General features: G+C 40.4%; 1 protein-coding gene across 1 annotated transcript in view; it reads right to left on the bottom strand.

Annotated features, from left to right (window-relative positions):
• LOC136179095 (protein NLRC3-like) overlaps positions 1-21,930 on the bottom strand; it is a 35,929-nt gene that overhangs the window by 1,078 nt on the left and 12,921 nt on the right. Inside the window, exons 6-11 of the mRNA XM_065954384.1 lie at positions 19,472-19,645; positions 12,733-12,906; positions 9,602-9,775; positions 8,087-8,260; positions 6,611-6,784; positions 4,680-4,853 (exon numbers count right to left, since the gene is read on the bottom strand). Of these exons, the coding sequence (XP_065810456.1) occupies positions 4,680-4,853; positions 6,611-6,784; positions 8,087-8,260; positions 9,602-9,775; positions 12,733-12,906; positions 19,472-19,645 (1,044 nt within the window). The remainder of the gene's footprint in view (positions 1-4,679; positions 4,854-6,610; positions 6,785-8,086; positions 8,261-9,601; positions 9,776-12,732; positions 12,907-19,471; positions 19,646-21,930) is intronic.

Raw genomic sequence — 21,930 nt, 5'->3', positions numbered from 1 at the left:
CTTTCTCCTAGGTGGAGAGGACCTTTCCAGGTGCTACTGGTCACTCGAACAGTCCTTAAGGCAGAGGTCATAGCAGAATGGCTTGATGCATCCTGCTGCCAACCTGCTTCCTCAGAAGCAGGAAAATCGTTGAAGGCAGAGGGTCGAGTGGCCTCCTCTTCCTGATGGTCAATCTCTGCTGGGGAGTGGAGAAAACGACCTCTGGTGATTCTGATCTGGACTTCAAGAGATGGGGCGCAGAAGTGCCTCACAATGAGTACGAGGGCTCTCGTATTCACTCAGGAGTGCGGAGTGCTGATGACAAGCTGGATGTAAATGGACTGATGGCTATCTCTGAGCTCAGCAAAGACGTGAGACACACCACTCTGATGAGAATGAAAACTAAAAAAAATAAAGACTCGGTGGAAAGGTAAACCTGAATCACCCTTTAAAATAAGTTTATGGAACATTGTGGAAATGCCTAATGTTCCTCTAGAATGGGTTAGTTAGCGCAAGATTTTCTTTTTATATACAGTACATCATATTACTGCATGTATCTATCTGTAAATCTCAGTCACTAACCACTTACTTTCCTGAGAGCTCTTGAGCTCTCTTAGGCTCCTCAAGATCGTTGGTTGACGGCCTGCCAGAACAACCCCCTCCCCACCGGATTGTTGGTTGATGGCCTGCCAGAACAACCCCCCCACCGGATTGTTGATGGACGGTCTGCCTCCCCCCGCCCCCTTGCTCCCTATCCCTCTTCCTGCATCTTATCCCATCTCTCCCCCTATCCCTTTCCAAGCCCGGTGCAGTCTAGGCCTGTGAAGGCTGTTTCGTCATGAGCCGGGGATCCGGCCGAAGATTTCTGCCTTTTAATAAGACAGTTTTTTCTTACCACTGTAACTTTTGCTGCTTTGCTAAAGTGCTCATGATGGATAGGTCTTTGTAATATAGCAATAAGTAAGGTCTTTTACCTGCTTTTTGTAACATAACAATGATTAAGGTCTTTTTACCTGCTCTTTTGTAATGTTAACAGACAAAGAGTGAGGTCTTTTACCTGCTTTTTGTAAAGTGTCTTGAGATAACACTTGTTATGAGTTGATGCTATACAAATAAAATTGAATTGAATTGAATTGAATTGAATTTTTATCCCATTTCATAAATCAGCAAATCAAAACTACTAAATGAATAAGTCAGAGATGGGTTTTTGGATCTCTTGTTTGCAGGTAAGTATGTGATCTGTGACCTCTGCCCTGTAGTTCCCTGAATGCACTGGGTGTTCAAGGGACCTTATGATTTATAGTTTGTTTTTCAACAAAATCTACAAGCCCATGTTGGCCCTGAGGCAGAATTCCTAGATCATCATACTGTAGAGGTGATGGGTGATACATGATAATTAATAAGGTAATTATTGTGTGATTTGAAAATATGTCTTGATTTGTTTGCTTTAACATAAAATGAAAAAAATCTGAATGTTTTCAATGGTGTAAGCAAGCTCATATCTGCAGACCTTCTCAGGCTAAATTAATAATTTGGGTTTGGGTAGTTAGTGTTGATCTTGTGATCAAACAGGGATGATCTGTGGTGGAATTTCTGTACCTATGTATTACGATTTAAGTGTACAAACATCATTATGTTTATTCACTGTTCTCTGGTGATAGAGTTCAGCTGTGACTAGAAACCAAGGACAGCTTAGTGTGTCAAGGGTCTTCCCCTTTATATCTGCATGTTTGGTAGACTAAGTGTCTGTTCCAAATTGACATCACAGATTAGTTTAGGTCAGTGTGACTCTGACGTCAATAATGTCTTTTCTAAATATTCAAAGCCTTTGTAAGTGTTTGGGAGAATTGGCATAGCAGGGACACAGCATCAGACGTGTGCTTCCTACTCCAACTCTCCTCTGGGGTATTCTTGTATGTATAAACTTTCTTCAACTTAGCCATATGAGTCTCTGGAATCTTATTGTGTGAAGTCAAGTCTTAGTAATTTCCTCAACAATGATTATTCTGATCATATAATATCATCGTTATCATGATTATTCTGATTATCAGTGATACAGAACATCCAGTATGAAGAGCAGCAAGGACTTCAGTCCTGCTCAGAAGTGAAGTGGGCGTGTAAAGTAGCACGCCACCTTTCAACTCTTGTGGTCATGTGTTGGTGACTTGAAGCTCAAAGGGACAGAGAGTCCTTGAAGGCATCATTAGTAGTATTCCTGAGTTCCTGCCTTTGCTTTGTCCGTCAAAGCACATCGTAAACATCTGTTTTTAAAGGTGCTATATAAACAGTTATTTTCACACTCTCACAAAACTCCAGACGTTTTCACAGTGAGCTGCATGTGTGAACACAAACAGTAAATGAGTTTGATGAGGAATGTCTTCTGCTCTGAATCTGCTTCAATGTCACCGACACAGTTTGCATGTTTCTGTCTGTGTGATTGAGGAACTGACGGTTACTGCTCATGTGATGTTTACACTGAAATCAGTCTTCATGTTGTGAAGATGGAGCATAATGATGTAAAAAAAGTTCAGCTGGAACTAATCAAATGCAATCAAACTTAACACATCTATGTATCTAACCCTGAGCAGCAGGATGTGCATTCACAGCTGCACTTTGAAGTTACAGGCTGCAGGGACAATGTGCAGTTTAAATCAATACATCATAATCATGTGCAAAACTGCAGCACTTTAATACGCCGACACTTTACGTGCAAATGGCAGGATCCACCTCTTCCTTTTTTAGAAATCTAAAAAGGAACCTTGGAGGTTCCCCAAGGTTCAATACTAGGACCTATTTTATTTTCCATTTATATCAATAACACGTGTGAAAATTTGTCAAATGCCATGTATCACTGTTATGCCTATGACACTATCATCTATTGTTGCTCAGCATCTGTTGCTCAAGCTTTTGAGTTTCTGCAGTCAGCGTTCAATGTTGTCCAGTCTCGTTTGAGGGAACTAAGGTTGGTCACAAACACTGATAAAACAAAGCTCATGTTTTCACATTTAAGCGGTGAAACAACAAATGTCCCATTGATTTTAACTTCCCAAGGAAATTAAATCGAGCTTGTCAAAAGCTACAAGTACTTGGGATTTAGAAATCAAACTGGCCTCTAAACTCAAGGTGAAGTTATTATAGAAATAAATCCTGCTTCTCCCTCAGAGTGAGGAAACTCCTTGTTTCAGCAACTTTTCTTCCTTTGTTGGATTATGGAGATGTACTGTATATGGGCCCCTTGAACAAATGTTGACAGTCATTGGACGCCGTGTATCACTGTGCATTGAGATTTGTGACTGGTTGTAGACGCCTTACTCATCACTGTGACCTGTACACTCAATCTAACGCCATCCTTGAAGATGCGCAGGTATATCCACTGTCTGAAGCTTATTTATAAACCTCTACTTGGTTTAGTTCCTTCTTATTTATGTTCAGACCTCCAAAGAACCAGAAGCCACTATGCCTTGTGTTCCTGTGATGTTTTTAAACTGTCTGTTCCTCGTGTCAGCACTGAGCTCGGGAAAGAGCGTTCAGTGTTGCTGCTCCCACCGCATGGAACTTTCTCCAAAATGACTTCAAAGTGGCAGATCTCATTTCTCTTGAGGCCTTTGGCTCAATCTTAAAAGATAAAAAACATGAGACAATTGGACAGTGCCTGATGTGTTTCTGAATTGTAATCAGTGATCACCACTCTGCACTTTATCTGTGAACTTATTTGCTAATTGTAAATCGTTGTTTTCTCTTAACTTTATCATGTAATGCTTATTATGACGTGTGCTGCTGCCCCCTTGGTCAGGTCACATTGTGAAAGAGATCCTGATCTCAATGGGTTAATTACCTGGATAAATAAAGATTAAATAAATAACAATAAAAAAAAATCCTGTAGCAGAAACTTTAACTCTGCAGGTCACTTTCTCCTGGTGTGTTTTAAACATCACACAGACACTTTTTATGCTCACATAAATGTGTCTCAACTTATGTTCACTTTATGTTGTTGTTTTGTTTTATGTAAGTATGTCGATGTGTGAACCACCAACCTGTCGAGAGACTACAGATGGAAATTAACCTATGACTACAATCTGACATATTTACATGATGATGTTCATTAATGTGCACTGTCCTTATTTTTAATAAATACATAAATGAATAAAACTAAAGTAACAAAGCTGATTGAACACGTTAAGAGCAGAAAGAACAGATACCTGTTTTTAAACTTCGGGGTCAAAAGTGAAAAGATGCCATAAAAATAAAACCTCACGTAAAGAACAGAAACAAAGTCTCGCTTCTATGACCAAAAGTCACTGCCACAGCCCGCTGCTTTTTATCACGTTAGATATAAGACAAGTGAGACTTCACAGGTACAACACCTGCTTTAATGGAGATGCTAATCCATGCTGTGGTTGGCTAAAGGGACACAGAGTCAAGCCGTTTCATTTCCTGTTATTGTAAATACTGACATGAGGAGGAGGCGGAGCTTTGAGGTAAGTGAGCGTGAAGGACCACCTGATCATGAAGTCAGAGCAGAAGATCGGGATTCAATCTTCTCTGTTGTTTCCAGGACTTTTCCAAAACTTCTCAAGGCCTGGAAATGAATGTTTTCAAATTCCATAACATTTCCAGTTTTCATGACCGTACGAACCATGAACTGTGTTTAGTGACACCCTGTAGCAACAAGGATGGACTAAATTTAACCCTGTACTTACACCAGAGTCTCCAGTCTGTAGTCTGGATTCTTCTGAAGGTCACTCAGCAGCTTCACTTCTGAATCCTGCAGCTCGTTGTCACTCAGGTACAGAACTCTCAGATGGGAGGGGTTGGAATTCAGAGCTGAGGCCAGAGAAGAACAGCTGATCTCTGACAAACTGCAGCCACTCAATCTGAATAAAGAATAAAAGATGTGAATAAAAAGAATGATCAATCAGATGATAACATAACAACATAACTAGGTCCAATAAGTGAGTATGTCCCCAAAAAGTAGAGAGACTTTGTCATTCTGTTATTGTGGATCATTTAAATGTCAGCTTTCTACAGACATCATCCAAACATTCATACAGCTGTTCATGTCAATAAAGACACCAACATGTTACTGACCTCAGTCAATATTGAAAAAAAACTTCTTTTTTTTTTTTTTTTTTTGGGCTTTTTGTGCCTTTATTGTAGATATAGGATAGTGGATAGAGTTGGAAATCAGGGAAAGAAGTCATTTAAGGATACCTTTCTGATAGAAAAGGACAGCTGTCATTAAAAGTAACACATGAACACCAAGATTCCTTCAAGTGTTTGTGTCGGCGTCCATCTGCCCGCACACCTCCCACCCCCCCAAAGCTGTAAACCTAGGGGAAACACTGTATATATATATATATATATTTTTTTTGATGCATTAATGTGTCCCTCATTTTGTTGTCACTGCTACAGCTGGAGCTAATCATACTTAAGTAGCGGTAATTGAGTAATATAAATTTATTTTATTTATTTATTTACATAGGATATATAGTGAATTCACAGGGGCATATATTAAAGATATTTTTGACAAATAGTGCATTCATCCTATTTTGCATTATATATCTGAATCTGAGAAGTAACTAGCAAACAATTTTAAGATTTATATTAATTCAGTGGATTAAGAAGAACAAGAATGCTTTTTTAAAATGTGTACAGAACTTAAGTATTGTAGCCTACCTTATAACTTTCACCCACTCAGTCGTTAAAAGTAAACTAGTGCTAGCTTGTTAAGCTAATATAACATGTAAGAATTGTGTCATCACACGGTCCAGTTTAAAGGTGATTCATGTCGTGGTGCTCTGTGTGGGTAATGTGTTGTGTCACGTGTTGTCATGACGCGCGTTCCTAACGGAGTGTGTCCGGTAGCGCGGCACTCGGTGACTGTCTGCTCTGCCTGCACGTAATAAAACTTTAACGGTAAACTCCGTCATGTTACGGATTATCATTCTCCGGTATTTCACTTTGGATGGGTAAATAAATTGCGCACCGAAACAAAACAAGTCCGGACATGACGGGCGGTGCACACTGATGTTCTCAATAAAAGCCTCCTATACACCGAGCCGACTTCATGTCGGCGATACAAGTTCTGACTGTAGCCTACACTGAAATGCCACACTGATGCAAAATTACACTTTTGTTACAGGTATCAGATAAATGCCTGACATTAAAAACAGCAGTTTGCACATGAAGATCTGTCACTGACCCACATTCTGCTCGACTTTTTTTTGTCTGATCGACACCGACTAAAAATATTATATTACAATTGTGAAATCGACAGAAATCCGTCATAGCGACGGAGAACTTTAATCCCTGTGTGTGTGTGTGTCTCTCTCTCTCTCTGTGTGTGTGTGTGTACTTCATAATAAAATATATATCAGTTCAGATAATCTTGTGTCTTCAGTTTTGAACATTTAATAAATATCAGAAACTTTAAAAACTTAAAGAACTCCATTTAAACTATTTCAGTAAAAATCAGATTTTTTACGATGCAGATTCAAACAAGAAAAAATAAACATGAACAGCATTCAATCTAAAACTTCATTGACATCAGAAACATATGAACATGAAAATGTTTCAGCTGATAATCAAACACATGAGATGTAAAACACAAACAGAGAAGAAGAGAACTGACCTCAGAGTCTCCAGTCTACAGTTTGGACTCTGCAGAAAATCACACAGCAGCTTCACTCCTGAATCCTGCAGCTTGTTCTTATCCAGGTAAAGAACTCTCAGATGGGAGGGGTTGGACTTCAGAGCTGAGGCCAGAGAAGAACAGCTGATCTCTGACAAACTGCAGCTCCACAAACTGAATAAAGAATAAAAGATGTGAATAAAAAGAATGATCAATCAGATGATAACATAACAACATAACTAGGTCCAATAAGTGAGTATGTCCCTAAAATAAGTAGAGGGACTTTGTCATTCTGTTATTGTGGATCATTTAAATGTCAGCTTTCTACAGACATCATCCAAACATTCATACAGCTGCAGGCCAGGTTACATGTAATATTAACAAAAATGATGGATATTGACAGAAAAATGGCATGACCTGCAGGTAGAATTAGATCTCCTTACAACAACCGATGCGAAGCGACTTCGCTCGTTATTATGAACATGGCGACAAGCCAAGTAGGCTCCTGGCCCATCAACTGAAACGCCAAACCACCTCTCGATTAATTCCACAAATCAAGGACTCTGGCAACCTTGTCTCTGACCCCACATCTATTAATGACATTTTTATGAAGTTTTATTCCTCTCTTTATCAATCAGAATCACCATCGGACATGGCAGAAATGATTTATTTTCTCCAGAATCTTGACATCCCCACAGTCAATCCTGTTACCTCTAATGGGCTTGATGCGCCTTTAAATTTGGAAGAACTTATGTCCTGTATCAAATCAATGCAAAATAAAAAAGCGCCCGGCCCAGACGGATTACCATTCAAGTTTTTTAAAGAAATACATGAATAAATTAGCCCCTGTCCTCATTTCTGTTTATAATGAGTCTTTTGAATGTGGTTTGTTGCCCCAACTCTAACCCAGGCGTCCATATCTCTTCTTTTGAAGAAGGGTAAGGACCCTACGTCTTGTACCTCTTATAGACCTCTGTCACTTCTTAATGTTGACAGTAAGATTTTGTCTAAAGTATTAGCAACTCGTCTTGAAAAGGTCCTTCCTGTAATCATATCAGAGGAACAAAATGGCTTCATTAAAGGGTGTCAGCTGTTTTTAGATGTCCGAACACTTTTGAAGTGTGTGTGTGAGTGTGTGTGTGTGTGTGTGTGTGTGTGTGTGTGTGTGTGTGTGCGTGTGTGTGTGTCTGTGTGTGTGTGTACTTCATAATAAAATATATATCAGTTCAGATAATCTTGTGTCTTCAGTTTTGAACATTTAATAAAAATCAGAAACTTTAAAAACTTAAAGAACTCCATTTAAACTATTTCAGTAAAAATCAGATTTTTTTTACGATGCAGATTCAAACAAGAAAATAAACATGAACAGCATTCAATCTAAAACTTTATGGATGTCAGAAACATGTGAACATGAAAATGTTTCAGCTGATAATCAAACACATGAAATGTAAAACACAAACAGAGAAGAGAACTGACCTCAGAGTCTCCAGTCTACAGTTTGGACTCTGCAGAAAATCACACAGCAGCTTCACTTCTGAATCCTGCAGCTCGTTCTTATCCAGGTGAAGAACTCTCAGATGGGAGGGGTTGGACTTCAGAGCTGAGGCCAGAGAAGAACAGCTGATCTTTGACAAACTGCAGCTCCTCAAACTGAATAAAGAATAAAAGATGTGAATAAAAAGAATGATCAATCAGATGATAACATAACAACATAACTAGGTCCAATAAGTGAGTATGTCCCTAAAATAAGTAGAGGAACTTTGTCATTCTGTTATTGTGGATCATTTAAATGTCAGCTTTCTACAGACATCATCCAAACATTCATACAGCTGCAGGCCAGGTTACATGTAATATTAACAAAAATGATGGATATTGACAGACAAAATGCCACTGACCCCTCTGAGAATTTAGTGAAAAAATGGCATGACCTGCAGGTAGAATTAGATCTCCTTACAACAACCGATGCGAAGCGACTTCTAGTACATACTCGCGCTCGTTATTATGAACATGGCGACAAGCCAAGTAGGCTCCTGGCCCATCAACTGAAACGTCAAACCACCTCTCGATTAATTCCACAAATCAAGGACTCTGGCAACCTTGTCTCTGACCCCACATCTATTAATGACATTTTTAAGAAGTTTTATTCCTCTCTTTATCAATCAGAATCACCATCGGACATGGCAGAAATGATTTATTTTCTCCAGAATCTTGACATCCCCACAGTCAATCCTGTTACCTCTAATGGGCTTGATGCGCCTTTAAATTTGGAAGAACTTATGTCCTGTATCAAATCAATGCAAAATAATAAAGCGCCCGGCCCAGACGGATTACCATTCAAGTCTTTTTAAGAAATGTATGAATAAATTAGCCCCTGTCCTCATTTCTGTTTATAATGAGTCTTTTGAATGTGGTTTGTTGCCCCCACTCTAACCCAGGCGTCCATATCTCTTCTTTTGAAGAAGGGTAAGGACCCTACGTCTTGTACCTCTTATAGACCTCTGTCACTTCTTAATACTGACAGTAAGACTTTGGCTAAAGTATTAGCAACTCGTCTTGAAAAGGTCCTTCCTGTAATCATATCAGAGGAACAAAATGGCTTCATTAAAGGGTGTCAGCTGTTTTTAGATGTCCGAACACTTTTGAAGTGTGTGTGTGTGTGTGTGTGTGTGTGTGTGTGTGTGTGTGTGTGTGTGTGTGTGTGTGTGTGTGTGTGTACTTCATAATAAAATATATATCAGTTCAGATAATCTTGTGTCTTCAGTTTTGAACATTTAATAAATATCAGAAACTTTAAAAACTTAAAGAACTCCATTTAAACTATTTCAGTAAAAATCAGATTTTTTTACGATGCAGATTCAAACAAGAAAATAAACATGAACAGCATTCAATCTAAAACTTTATGGACGTCAGAAACATGTGAACATGAAAATGTTTCAGCTGATAATCAAACACATGAAATGTAAAACACAAACAGAGAAGAAGAGAACTGACCTCAGAGTCTCCAGTCTACAGTTTGGACTCTGCAGAAAATCACACAGCAGCTTCACTTCTGAATCCTGCAGCTCGTTGTTACTCAGGTTCAGAACTCTCAGATGGGAGGGGTTGGACTTCAGAGCTGAGGCCAGAGAAGAACAGCTGATCTCTGACAAACTGCAGCTCCTCAATCTGAATAAAGAATAAAAGATGTGAATAAAAAGAATGATCAATCAGATGATAACATAACAACATAACTAGGTCCAATAAGTGAGTATGTCCCTAAAATAAGTAGAGGAACTTTGTCATTCTGTTATTGTGGATCATTCAAATGTCAGCTTTCTACAGACATCATCCAAACATTCATACAGCTGCAGGCCAGGTTACATGTAATATTAACAAAAATGATGGATATTGACAGACAAAATGCCACTGACCCCTCTGAGAATTTAGTGAAAAAATGGCATGACCTGCAGGTAGAATTAGATCTCCTTACAGCAACCGATGCGAAGCGACTTCTAGTACATACTCGCGCTCGTTATTATGAACATGGCGACAAGCCAAGTAGGCTCCTGGCCCATCAACTGAAACGCCAAACCACCTCTCGATTAATTCCACAAATCAAGGACTCTGGCAACCTTGTCTCTGACCCCACATCTATTAATGACATTTTTAAGAAGTTTTATTCCTCTCTTTATCAATCAGAATCACCATCGGACATGGCAGAAATGATTTATTTTCTCCAGAATCTTGACATCCCCACAGTCAATCCTGTTACCTCTAATGGGCTTGATGCGCCTTTAAATTTGGAAGAACTTATGTCCTGTATCAAATCAATGCAAAATAATAAAGCGCCCGGCCCAGACGGATTACCATTCAAGTTTTTTTAAGAAATATATGAATAAATTAGCCCCTGTCCTCATTTCTGTTTATAATGAGTCTTTTGAATGTGGTTTGTTGCCCCCACTCTAACCCAGGCGTCCATATCTCTTCTTTTGAAGAAGGGTAAGGACCCTACGTCTTGTACCTCTTATAGACCTCTGTCACTTCTTAATACTGACAGTAAGACTTTGGCTAAAGTATTAGCAACTCGTCTTGAAAAGGTCCTTCCTGTAATCATATCAGAGGAACAAAATGGCTTCATTAAAGGGTGTCAGCTGTTTTTCAATGTCCGAACACTTTTGAATCTCATTTTCTCTCAACATTCTGCTTCAATCCCCGAAATAGTTATTTCGATCTACGTAGCAAAAGCGTTCAATCGGGTAGAGTGGCATTAACTTCTTGAAGCTCTTCAAAAGTTTGGCTTTGGGCAAAGGTTTATCTCTTGGATTCATCTCCTGTATACCTCTCCCCAGGCTAGTGTCCATACGAATAATATCAAATCTACTTATTTCACACTGTCACGTGGCACTACGCAGGGCTGTCCCCTCTCGCCTCTACTTTTTGCTTTGGCTATAGAGCCCCTGTCGATTGCGTTAAGATCTCCCCCTCAATTTTGCAGTATCCCTCGTTCTGGCATTGAATTAAAACTGTCGCTTTGTGCAGACGACCTTCTTTTATATGTATCAGATCCGCTGACTAGCATTCCACATAATTCATCTATCCTGGAGAGATTTGACGCTTTTTCAGGCTATAAAGTCAATCTCCGTAAGAGTGAATGTTATTTTATTAATTCTTTAGCTCTAGCACTAAAACAGTCTGATATTCCCTTCAAGCTCAGCCATTCAGGGTTTGAGTATTTGGGGATTAACGTGACCCGCACTTTACCATCTCTCTATTCTGCCAATTTGTCTCCCCTGCTCGCCCAGGCTGCGGCAGATTTCCAAAGGTGGAAGTCTCTCCCTTTATCATCGGTAGGTAAAATTAATGCAGTGAAGATGAACGTCTTACCCAGATTTATTTTTCTATTTGAGTGTGCTCCCTTATTTTTGCCAAAACTCTCTTCTCTTTTTCCATGTTATCATTCTCTTCCCATCAACCAACCATGGGATGATATTCTGACATTGAAACCTCATCAGAAATCACTGGTATCTAAGATCTATGATAAACTCATGACTCTTGATAATCATTCAACTGTCAAAACTAAAAAAGATTGGGAGCATGAGCTTGGGGCAGATTTGACTGATGAATGGTGGGAAAAAGCTGTGCATTGTATATGTTCAATGACTCTGTGTGCCAGACTCCAGCTTATACAATTTAAGGTATTGCACTGAGTCCATTTCAGAAAATCTCAACTATCTGAAATATGTCCTACTATATCGGACCAGTGTGACAGATGCCATGCCTCCCCCGGAATTTAAGTCATATGTTCTATTTTTGTCCCAGACTGCACAAATTCTGGACAGACTTTTCTACCATTTTGACAAAGGTTTTGGGAGCCCAGATAAAGGTGGACCCCTTTATTGGGTTGTTGCTTCAACAGCTTCAAATCAATTCCCTACAATCGGAAATATTAGCTTTTACTATCCTTCTAGCAAGACCTCGCATTTTATTCCTATGGAAGTCTCCTAAACCCCCATCTATATCTCTCTGGTTTGAAGGACTTTATATTCTTTCTTAAATTAGAGAAAATCAGTTTGACAGTGAAAGTCTGTTCTGATAAGTTCTCTAGAAAATTGGAATCCTTTCATTAACTACTTTAAGTCCTTACCAACCTTGCCCCTGGACTATATCATCCCCCTATTATTTTATTTTTCATCTTTCTGATGTAATTCTCTTTAGTGTGATTGTATTTTATATTTTATTTTTTCAAAGTAATTTATCTGGTTTTACTTATTGATATTTACTTACCTTTTTCTTTGTTTGTTTTTGTTTACTTTTCACCGGACTGTCTGTCTGTGAGGGAGTGTGTGTGTGTGTGTGTGTGTGTGTGTGTACTTCATAATAAAATATATATCAGTTCAGATAATCTTGTGTCTTCAGTTTTGAACATTTAATAAAAATCAGAAACTTTAAAAACTTAAAGAACTCCATTTAAACTATTTCAGTAAAAATCAGATTTTTTTACGATGAGGATTCAAACAAGAAAATAAACACGAACAGCATTCAATCTAAAACTTTATGGACGTCAGAAACATGTGAACATGAAAATGTTTCAGCTGATAATCAAACACATGAAATGTAAAACACAAACAGAGAAGAGAACTGACCTCAGAATCTCCAGTCTACAGTTTGGACTCTGCAGAAAACCACACAGCAGCTTCACTTCTGAATCCTGCAGCTCGTTGTTACTCAGGTTCAGAACTCTCAGATGGGAGGGGTTGGACTTCAGAGCTGAGGCCAGAGAAGAACAGCTGATCTCTGACAAACTGCAGCTCCACAAACTGAATAAAGAATAAAAGATGTGAATAAAAAGAATGATCAATCAGATGATAACATAACAACATAACTAGGTCCAATAAGTGAGTATGTCCCTAAAATAAGTAGAGGAACTTTGTCATTCTGTTATTGTGGATCATTTAAATGTCAGCTTTCTACAGACATCATCCAAACATTCATACAGCTGCAGGCCAGGTTACATGTAATATTAACAAAAATGATGGATATTGACAGACAAAATGCCACTGACCCCTCTGAGAATTTAGTGAAAAAATGGCATGACCTGCAGGTAGAATTAGATCTCCTTACAACAACCGATGCGAAGCGACTTCTAGTACATACTCGCGCTCGTTATTATGAACATGGCGACAAGCCAAGTAGGCTCCTGGCCCATCAACTGAAACGTCAAACCACCTCTCGATTAATTCCACACATCAAGGACTCTGGCAACCTTGTCTCTGACCCCACATCTATTAATGACATTTTTAAGAAGTTTTATTCCTCTCTTTATCAATCAGAATCACCATCGGACATGGCAGAAATGATTTATTTTCTCCAGAATCTTGACATCCCCACAGTCGATCCTGTTACCTCTAATGGGCTTGATGCGCCTTTAAATTTGGAAGAACTTATGTCCTGTATCAAATCAATGCAAAATAATAAAGCGCCCGGCCCAGACGGATTACCATTCAAGTTTTTTAAAGAAATATATGAATAAATTAGCCCCTGTCCTCATTTCTGTTTATAATGAGTCTTTTGAATGTGGTTTGTTGCCCCCACTCTAACCCAGGCGTCCATATCTCTTCTTTTGAAGAATGGTAAGGACCCTACGTCTTGTACCTCTTATAGACCTCTGTCACTTCTTAATACTGACAGTAAGACTTTGGCTAAAGTATTAGCAACTCGTCTTGAAAAGGTCCTTCCTGTAATCATATCAGAGGAACAAAATGGCTTCATTAAAGGGTGTCAGCTGTTTTTCAATGTCCGAACACTTTTGAATCTCATTTTCTCTCAACATTCTGCTTCAATCCCCGAAATAGTTATTTCGATCTACGTAGCAAAAGCGTTCAATCGGGTAGAGTGGCATTAACTTCTTGAAGCTCTTCAAAAGTTTGGCTTTGGGCAAAGGTTTATCTCTTGGATTCATCTCCTGTATACCTCTCCCCAGGCTAGTGTCCATACGAATAATATCAAATCTACTTATTTCACACTGTCACGTGGCACTACGCAGGGCTGTCCCCTCTCGCCTCTACTTTTTGCTTTGGCTATAGAGCCCCTGTCGATTGCGTTAAGATCTCCCCCTCAATTTTGCAGTATCCCTCGTTCTGGCATTGAATTAAAACTGTCGCTTTGTGCAGACGACCTTCTTTTATATGTATCAGATCCGCTGACTAGCATTCCACATATTTCATCTATCCTGGAGAGATTTGGCGCTTTTTCAGGCTATAAAGTCAATCTCCGTAAGAGTGAATGTTATTTTATTAATTCTTTAGCTCTAGCACTAAAACAGTCTGATATTCCCTTCAAGCTCAGCCATTCAGGGTTTGAGTATTTGGGGATTAACGTGACCCGCACTTTACCATCTCTCTATTCTGCCAATTTGTCTCCCCTGCTCGCCCAGGCTGCGGCAGATTTCCAAAGGTGGAAGTCTCTCCCTTTATCATCGGTAGGTAAAATTAATGCAGTGAAGATGAACGTCTTACCCAGATTTATTTTTCTATTTGAGTGTGCTCCCTTATTTTTGCCAAAACTCTCTTCTCTTTTTCCATGTTATCATTCTCTTCCCATCAACCAACCATGGGATGATATTCTGACATTGAAACCTCATCAGAAATCACTGGTATCTAAGATCTATGATAAACTCATAATAATAATATACATTTTATTTAAAGGCGCCTTTCAAAGCTCTCAAGGTCACCTTACAGAGCAGAGATAAAAAAAACAACAAAGTAACAACACAACGATAGAATTAACATTAAAAACACAAATGTACAGGATGTAAAGGAGTTATGAGAACGGGTGGAGAATGATCAGACTGAATATGCCAGTTTAAAAAGATGTGTTTTGAGATGAGATTTGAAAATGGAGAGAGTGTCGATATTACGGATTTGTGGTGGGAGGGAGTTCCAGAGGTGGGGGGCAGAGCGGCTGAAGGCCCTGGACCCCATGGTGGACAGGCGGGCGGGTGGTGCAGTGAGTTGAATGGAAGAAGAAGACCTGAGAGTGCGGGTAGGTATGTTGATGTGCAGGAGTTCAGAGATGTAAAGCGGAGCAAGGTTGTGGATGGCCTTGAAGGTAGGAGCAGAATTTTGAAGGTGATGCGATGTTTAACCGGGAGCCAATGAAGCTGCTGTAGGACAGGGGTGATGTGATAACAGAGGGCGTTCTGGTGATGATGCGAGCGGCAGAATTCTGGACCAGTTGAAGTTTGTGGATGGACTTGAGAGGGAGACCAAAGAGAAGGGAGTTGCAGTAGTCAATGCGGGATGTAACCAGGGTGTTGACGAGGATGGCAGTACTGCTGGGAGTGAGGGTTGGGCGGAGGCGATTAATGTTACGTAGATGGAAATAAGCAGACCGGGTGACGTTATTGATGTGAGCTTGGAATGATAGTGTGCTGTCAAGGATGACACCCAGACTCTTAACCTGAGGGGAAGGGGAAACTGAGGAGTGGTCAATAGCCAGTGAAAAACTGTCAAGTTTGGAGATTGTTGATTTGGTGCCGATGAGGAGAAGCTCGGTTTTGTCACTGTTTAATTTGAGGAAGTTGCAGGTGAACCAGGATTTGATTTCTTGCAGGCAATCCGTCAGGGAAGTGGGCGGGAGGGAGGAAGTGGGTTTGGTGGACAGATAGAGCTGGGTGTCATCCGCATAGCAATGGAACTGGATGTTATACTTACGGAAGATATGGCCAAGAGGAAGGAGATAGATGATGAACAGAAGGGGGCCCAGGACAGAACCCTGAGGAACACCGGTGGTGACTGGAAATGGTTGGGATTTGAAGGTTCCGAGTTGAGTGAACTGAGTACGACCAGAGAGATAGGATGAAAACCAGTGCAAGGGTGTGTCAGTGATTCCGATGGAGGCAAGTCTGTCAAGGAGTGTGTGATGGGAGATGGTGTCGAAGGCTGCACTTAGATCAAGGAGGATGAGGATGGTTAGAAGTCCGGAATCAGCTGCCATGAGGAGGTCGTTGGTGATTTTTACCAATGCTGTCTCTGTGCTATGGAGGGGGCGGAAACCAGACTGGAACTGTTCATAGAGGTTATTGTCAGACAAATGAGTGTGAACCTGAGATGCAACTGTTTTTTCAAGAATTTTGGATAGGAAGGGTAGATTAGAGATAGGACGGAAGTTGTTGAAGTCATTTGGGTCTGCAGCAGGTTTCTTAAGTATAGGGGTTATTGAAGCTGACTTGAAAGAAATGGGAACAAGACCAGAGGTGAGGGAGGAATGTATGATGACCATTATTAGGGAAGACAGAGGGGGTAGGCAGGCTTTTACTAGGACAGTAGGGAGAGGGTCTAATGGACAGGTAGATGGTTTTGATTTCTGAATGAGGTCAGATATTTCAGCAACAGAAGGAAGTTTGAAACTTGAAAGTGAGTGAGAGAGAGGAGGTAAGAAGACTGGGAGAGATGAGATGTTAGGAGTCAGTTGCTGGTGAATCTTGTCTACTTTAGCAGTGAAAAATGACATTAAAGAGTTACAATAGGCGGTGGAAAACAGATGAGAGGCGAGAGAGTCCGGTGGTCGTAGAATGTTGTTGACGATGGAGAATAGTGTCCTTGTATTCCCTTCACCTGAGCTAATGATACCTGCGTAGTGAGTTGATTTAGCTGTAGAGAGACTGTCCTTGTAGTGGAGAATGTGGTTACTGTACATTTCTCTGTGAATAAGAAGTCCAGTTTTCTTGTAGAGACGTTCCAGGCGACGACCTTTTGTTTTAAGTAGGCGAAGTTCAGGTGTAAACCATGGAGCAGAGTGGGTGAATGAAACAGTCCGGGTTTTTAAAGGAGCCAGGGTATTTAAGAGGCTATGAAGACCATCATTGTAATGAGAAACCAGTTCATCGGGGGTGGATAAACAGTTTATGCTGGGGAGGTTGTCAATGCCACTGGAGAGAGCAGTTAAGTTAATGTCCTTGATGTTGCAATATGAAATGACCCGTGGCAGATATTTTTTGGATAGTGTAAGTTTGACATTGAAAGATATTAACATGTGATCAGAAATGGGAAGGACATCTGCAGCGCAGTCAAGAGGAGTGACACCAGAGCAGCAGATTAAGTCCAAGATATGTCCTTTGGAGTGTGTAGGAAAATCAATATGTTGCTGCAATCCAAAGCTGTCAAGGCAGGATGTAAAGTCCTTCGTCAAGGCATTGTTAGTTTTATCCATATGTATATTAAAATCTCCCAGCAATATTATGTTAGGGGAGAGTGAGCACAGATGAGTTAAAAATGAAGCAAATTCATTCAAGAAATCAGTATTGGGCTTTGGTGGACGATAGACAGTGGCCACTATGGTAGGTGTAGGCCCATTCAGTTGTAAGGCAATAGATTCAAAAGACAACTGAACAGGGACAGAAACAGGAGACACTTTCCAATTCTCGCGGTAAACTATCGCGAGACCTCCCCCTCTGCCAGAGGCACGGGGTTGACAGATGTAAACAAACCCTGGAGGGGTACTTTCATTCAGCTGTGAAAAGTCATTAGGTTGTTGCCATGTTTCGGTTAAACACAAAAAATCAATCTTACGGTCAACCAGGAGCTCCTGGAGGAGAGGACCTTTGCTGGTAAGAGAGCGGGTGTTAAATAATCCGAAGTTGACATCGTTGTGGTCGTGTTTGACCCTGACGTTAGCCGACCTGGCTAGGCTGGCTAGGACAGTGTGGTCAACTTTCCGGCTGGAGTTTCTTCGGGGTTGGCGAGATGAGGACCAGATGGATTGTATTGGTGTGGAGTCGTCAATTTGAAAGCCCCGTCGGGAACCACGGTGGATATATTTCCGACGGGCATGACGAGCGATGTCCAGGTAGAGATGCAAAGCCGGTGGAGGATCGGACAGGTGGAAGCGTAGTTGCAGGAGCTCAGCGGCTGTGTAATGGAGTACCAACGACAGGGCAGTCCAGACGAGCACGGACCATACAAACATTTTATTAATCCACATTGTTGTTGCCGATGATGGACTGGATAAGGGCTCCGGCAGCAGAAGCAGCCCAGGTGAGGAGTGGGAGCCCTGCACGCAACAGGTAAGCTAATAGGCTACCAATCCAAATTAACTCACCGGGTAATCTGACCATTTGGAAGTATGTCCAGGGAAGAATACAACAAATGCAAAAAGGTCTGTAGATCAGCAAAACAGTCAGAGGAACCGGAGAGCAGCGGCAGCTAAACGCGCCAGCGTACACTCAACTGGACGTGTCATGACTCATGACTCATGACTCTTGATAATCATTCAACTGTCAAAACTAAAAAAGATTGGGAGCATGAGCTTGGGGCAGATTTGACTGATGAATGGTGGGAAAAAGCTGTGCATTGTATATGTTCAATGACTCTGTGTGCCAGACTCCAGCTTATACAATTTAAGGTATTGCACTGAGTCCATTTCAGAAAATCTCAACTATCTGAAATATGTCCTACTATATCGGACCAGTGTGACAGATGCCATGCCTCCCCCGGAATTTAAGTCATATGTTCTATTTTTGTCCCAGACTGCACAAATTCTGGACAGACTTTTCTACCATTTTGACAAAGGTTTTGGGAGCCCAGATAAAGGTGGACCCCTTTATTGGGTTGTTGCTTCAACAGCTTCAAATCAATTCCCTACAATCGGAAATATTAGCTTTTACTATCCTTCTAGCAAGACCTCGCATTTTATTCCTATGGAAGTCTCCTAAACCCCCATCTATATCTCTCTGGTTTGAAGGACTTTATATTCTTTCTTAAATTAGAGAAAATCAGTTTGACAGTGAAAGTCTGTTCTGATAAGTTCTCTAGAAAATTGGAATCCTTTCATTAACTACTTTAAGTCCTTACCAACCTTGCCCCTGGACTATATCATCCCCCTATTATTTTATTTTTCATCTTTCTGATGTAATTCTCTTTAGTGTGATTGTATTTTATATTTTATTTTTTCAAAGTAATTTATCTGGTTTTACTTATTGATATTTACTTACCTTTTTCTTTGTTTGTTTTTGTTTACTTTTCACCGGACTGTCTGTCTGTGAGGGAGTGTGTGTGTGTGTGTGTGTGTGTGTGTGTGTGTGTACTTCATAATAAAATATATATCAGTTCAGATAATCTTGTGTCTTCAGTTTTGAACATTTAATAAAAATCAGAAACTTTAAAAACTTAAAGAACTCCATTTAAACTATTTCAGTAAAAATCAGATTTTTTTACGATGCAGATTCAAACAAGAAAATAAACATGAACAGCATTCAATCTAAAACTTTATGGACGTCAGAAACATGTGAACATGAAAATGTTTCAGCTGATAATCAAACACATGTATGACACATGTGCACAGCACACATGATGTAAAACACAAACAGAGAAGAAGAGAACTGACCTCAGAGTCTCCAGTCTACAGTTTGGACTCTGCAGAAAATCACACAGCAGCTTCACTTCTGAATCCTGCAGCTCGTTCTTATCCAGGTACAGACGTCTCAGATGGGAGGGGTTGGACTTCAGAGCTGAGGCCAGAGAAGAACAGCTGATCTCTGACAAACTGCAGCCACTCAATCTGAATAAAGAATAAACGAACAACCATTAAAGACATTGGTAAGGTAAGGTAACATTATTGGTACCTGTAGGTAGACTCAGTGAGTGAGTCAGCCTCCTTTTAAGCACAAACGACAGCACAGGACAAAACATGATGAAGTGATAATAATAGCTTTATTTATATAGCACCTTTAAAAACAAATGTTTCCAAAGTGCTGTGACAGACAAAGCAAATACAGCAACACAACAACAGAACAGAGATCAACAGAGGGGCCAAACAGAGAGGGCAAAATTGTAAAAATGCAAATAACAGGAATAGGACAGATTCAACAGGCAGGTATGGAGAGGCAGTTCAGTACAGTGAAGGAAAATTAGTTTAAAATCAACCAGGAGAGAACAAAATTAAAATTGAGGGAGAGTGGGACGACATCACATCACAGGCTGTAAACACAGAATGAAGCTAAAAGAAGGGATAAAGAGGACATTGGTTAAATGAATAAAGCAACAGAGAGCTGAAGAGTTAAATGATAAAAGGAGTAGGAATTTAAAAAGACTAAGAGAAGTAAAATGAATACAGGAAGGAATATATTTAAAGATAAAAAGGTTAAAATCAATAAAATTAATAAAAGGAAGGGATAGCTCTTTAAAGGAGAAATCACAACAGTGCTCAATACTTAATAGAAAAGCCTGTCAGAAAAAAACTAGATAAAGCAACCCATCGAATGAATAAAATAAAAACAAGATAAAAATAAGAATATACCATCAATAAAGTGAAGTAATAGCAAGATAAGAATAAGAATTCACCACCGATCACTAAAGCATGGAGAGTAAAAGCATGGTAGGAATAAGCCGTAAAAACAAGATAAAAAGTGCAGAGATCAATAAATATACTTAAAATGCTCCTAAAACATGGCTGCTGCATTATATCTTGTTCATCTCACTGATTGCTGCTGGGACAAAGCTGTTTCTGAATCTCTTTGTTTTTCAGGGTTTTACTTTCTACCCACGTCCTGATGGGAGGAGCTGAAATTGAACATTTAACGGGTGGGAGGAGTCGTCTTTTAAAATGGAGCCGGATATTCTCTGTCCCTGTCCGATGTTCAGGGATTCTGGATTTAGCTGTGACCTTTTCACGATTTGATTAAAGCTGTTTTTGATTTTAAGAGACAGGATCCCAAACCATGACACCAACACCTCTGAACTTTACTCACAAAATGGAAAATGTACCCGCATTTGGCGGGTACATTTCAGTTCGTTTGGCCAGTGTGACCACTCCGTATCGTCCTAAGGCACGGTACACTTCCTTGGCTTCAGCACGGTACACTTCATGCACGAGCACAAGCACGCGGGTAAACAACACTGACAGCCTTCATTATGGAGAAATCCAGAGTTTCATGTCTGTATCTGACTAACATGACACAATATAAGACACAAAGTAGCTGTCATGTTCTCTGTGTTGTTCTTCGATGTGCGGCCGTGGACTCGCCTGTGGACTCGGCCGCGCATCTATTTTATCTTTTTATTTATTTATTGCTGTGTCTGATTAAAATGGCTTAAAATAAGCTGTAAAGTCAGTAAAGTAGCTGTAATGTTCTCTGTGTTTTTCTCTGATGTGCAGACGCGGACTCGACTGCGCGTCTCTCTTTCTCTCTCTCTCTCTCTCTTCCGCCTGTTTGTAAACTGAGCACGCTTCATAATAACATAAAGCCTGCATGTGTTGTATTACGACGTTTTGTACAAGAGGTAATCTTGCTTTTTTAGGCACGGTTAGTCCTGGCCAGTATGACCACGGGCCGTGCCGGCCAGCGTGAGGATGGCGCAGTGGGGGGGCAATCCTGCTTGAGTACAGCACGGTACAGGTGACCAGTGTGACCGCGCCCTTACACCGCATGTCACACCTACCCATTCACACACTGATGGTAGAGGCTGCTGTGTAAAGAGTCCATCAGTATTTACTCATCCATTCGTACACATTCATACACTGATGGTAGAGGCTGCTGAGTAAAGAGTCCATCAGTATTTACTCATCCATTCGTACACATTCACACACTGATGGTAGAGGCTGCTGAGTAAAGAGTCCATCAGTATTAACTCATCCATTCATACACATTCACACGCTGATGGTAGAGGCCGCTGAGTAAAGAGTCCATCAGTATTAACTCATCCATTCAATTGTCCCGGTTCTCCCGATTAATCACTGTGGGCCTGGCTGCGCCTCACTGCTCGCCATGCTAAAAGTAATGTTGTTGTCAGCGTCACCAAACTTTAGCGTGTGATTGGCTATTAACTCACTTGGCGAACGGGGTT

This window comes from Labrus bergylta, chromosome 4, assembly GCF_963930695.1.
Source record: "Labrus bergylta chromosome 4, fLabBer1.1, whole genome shotgun sequence".
Classification (NCBI taxonomy): Eukaryota; Metazoa; Chordata; class Actinopteri; order Labriformes; family Labridae; genus Labrus; species Labrus bergylta.
The sequence above is the reverse complement of the archived record's forward strand: the minus strand, read 5'-3'. Positions and strand labels throughout refer to the sequence as shown.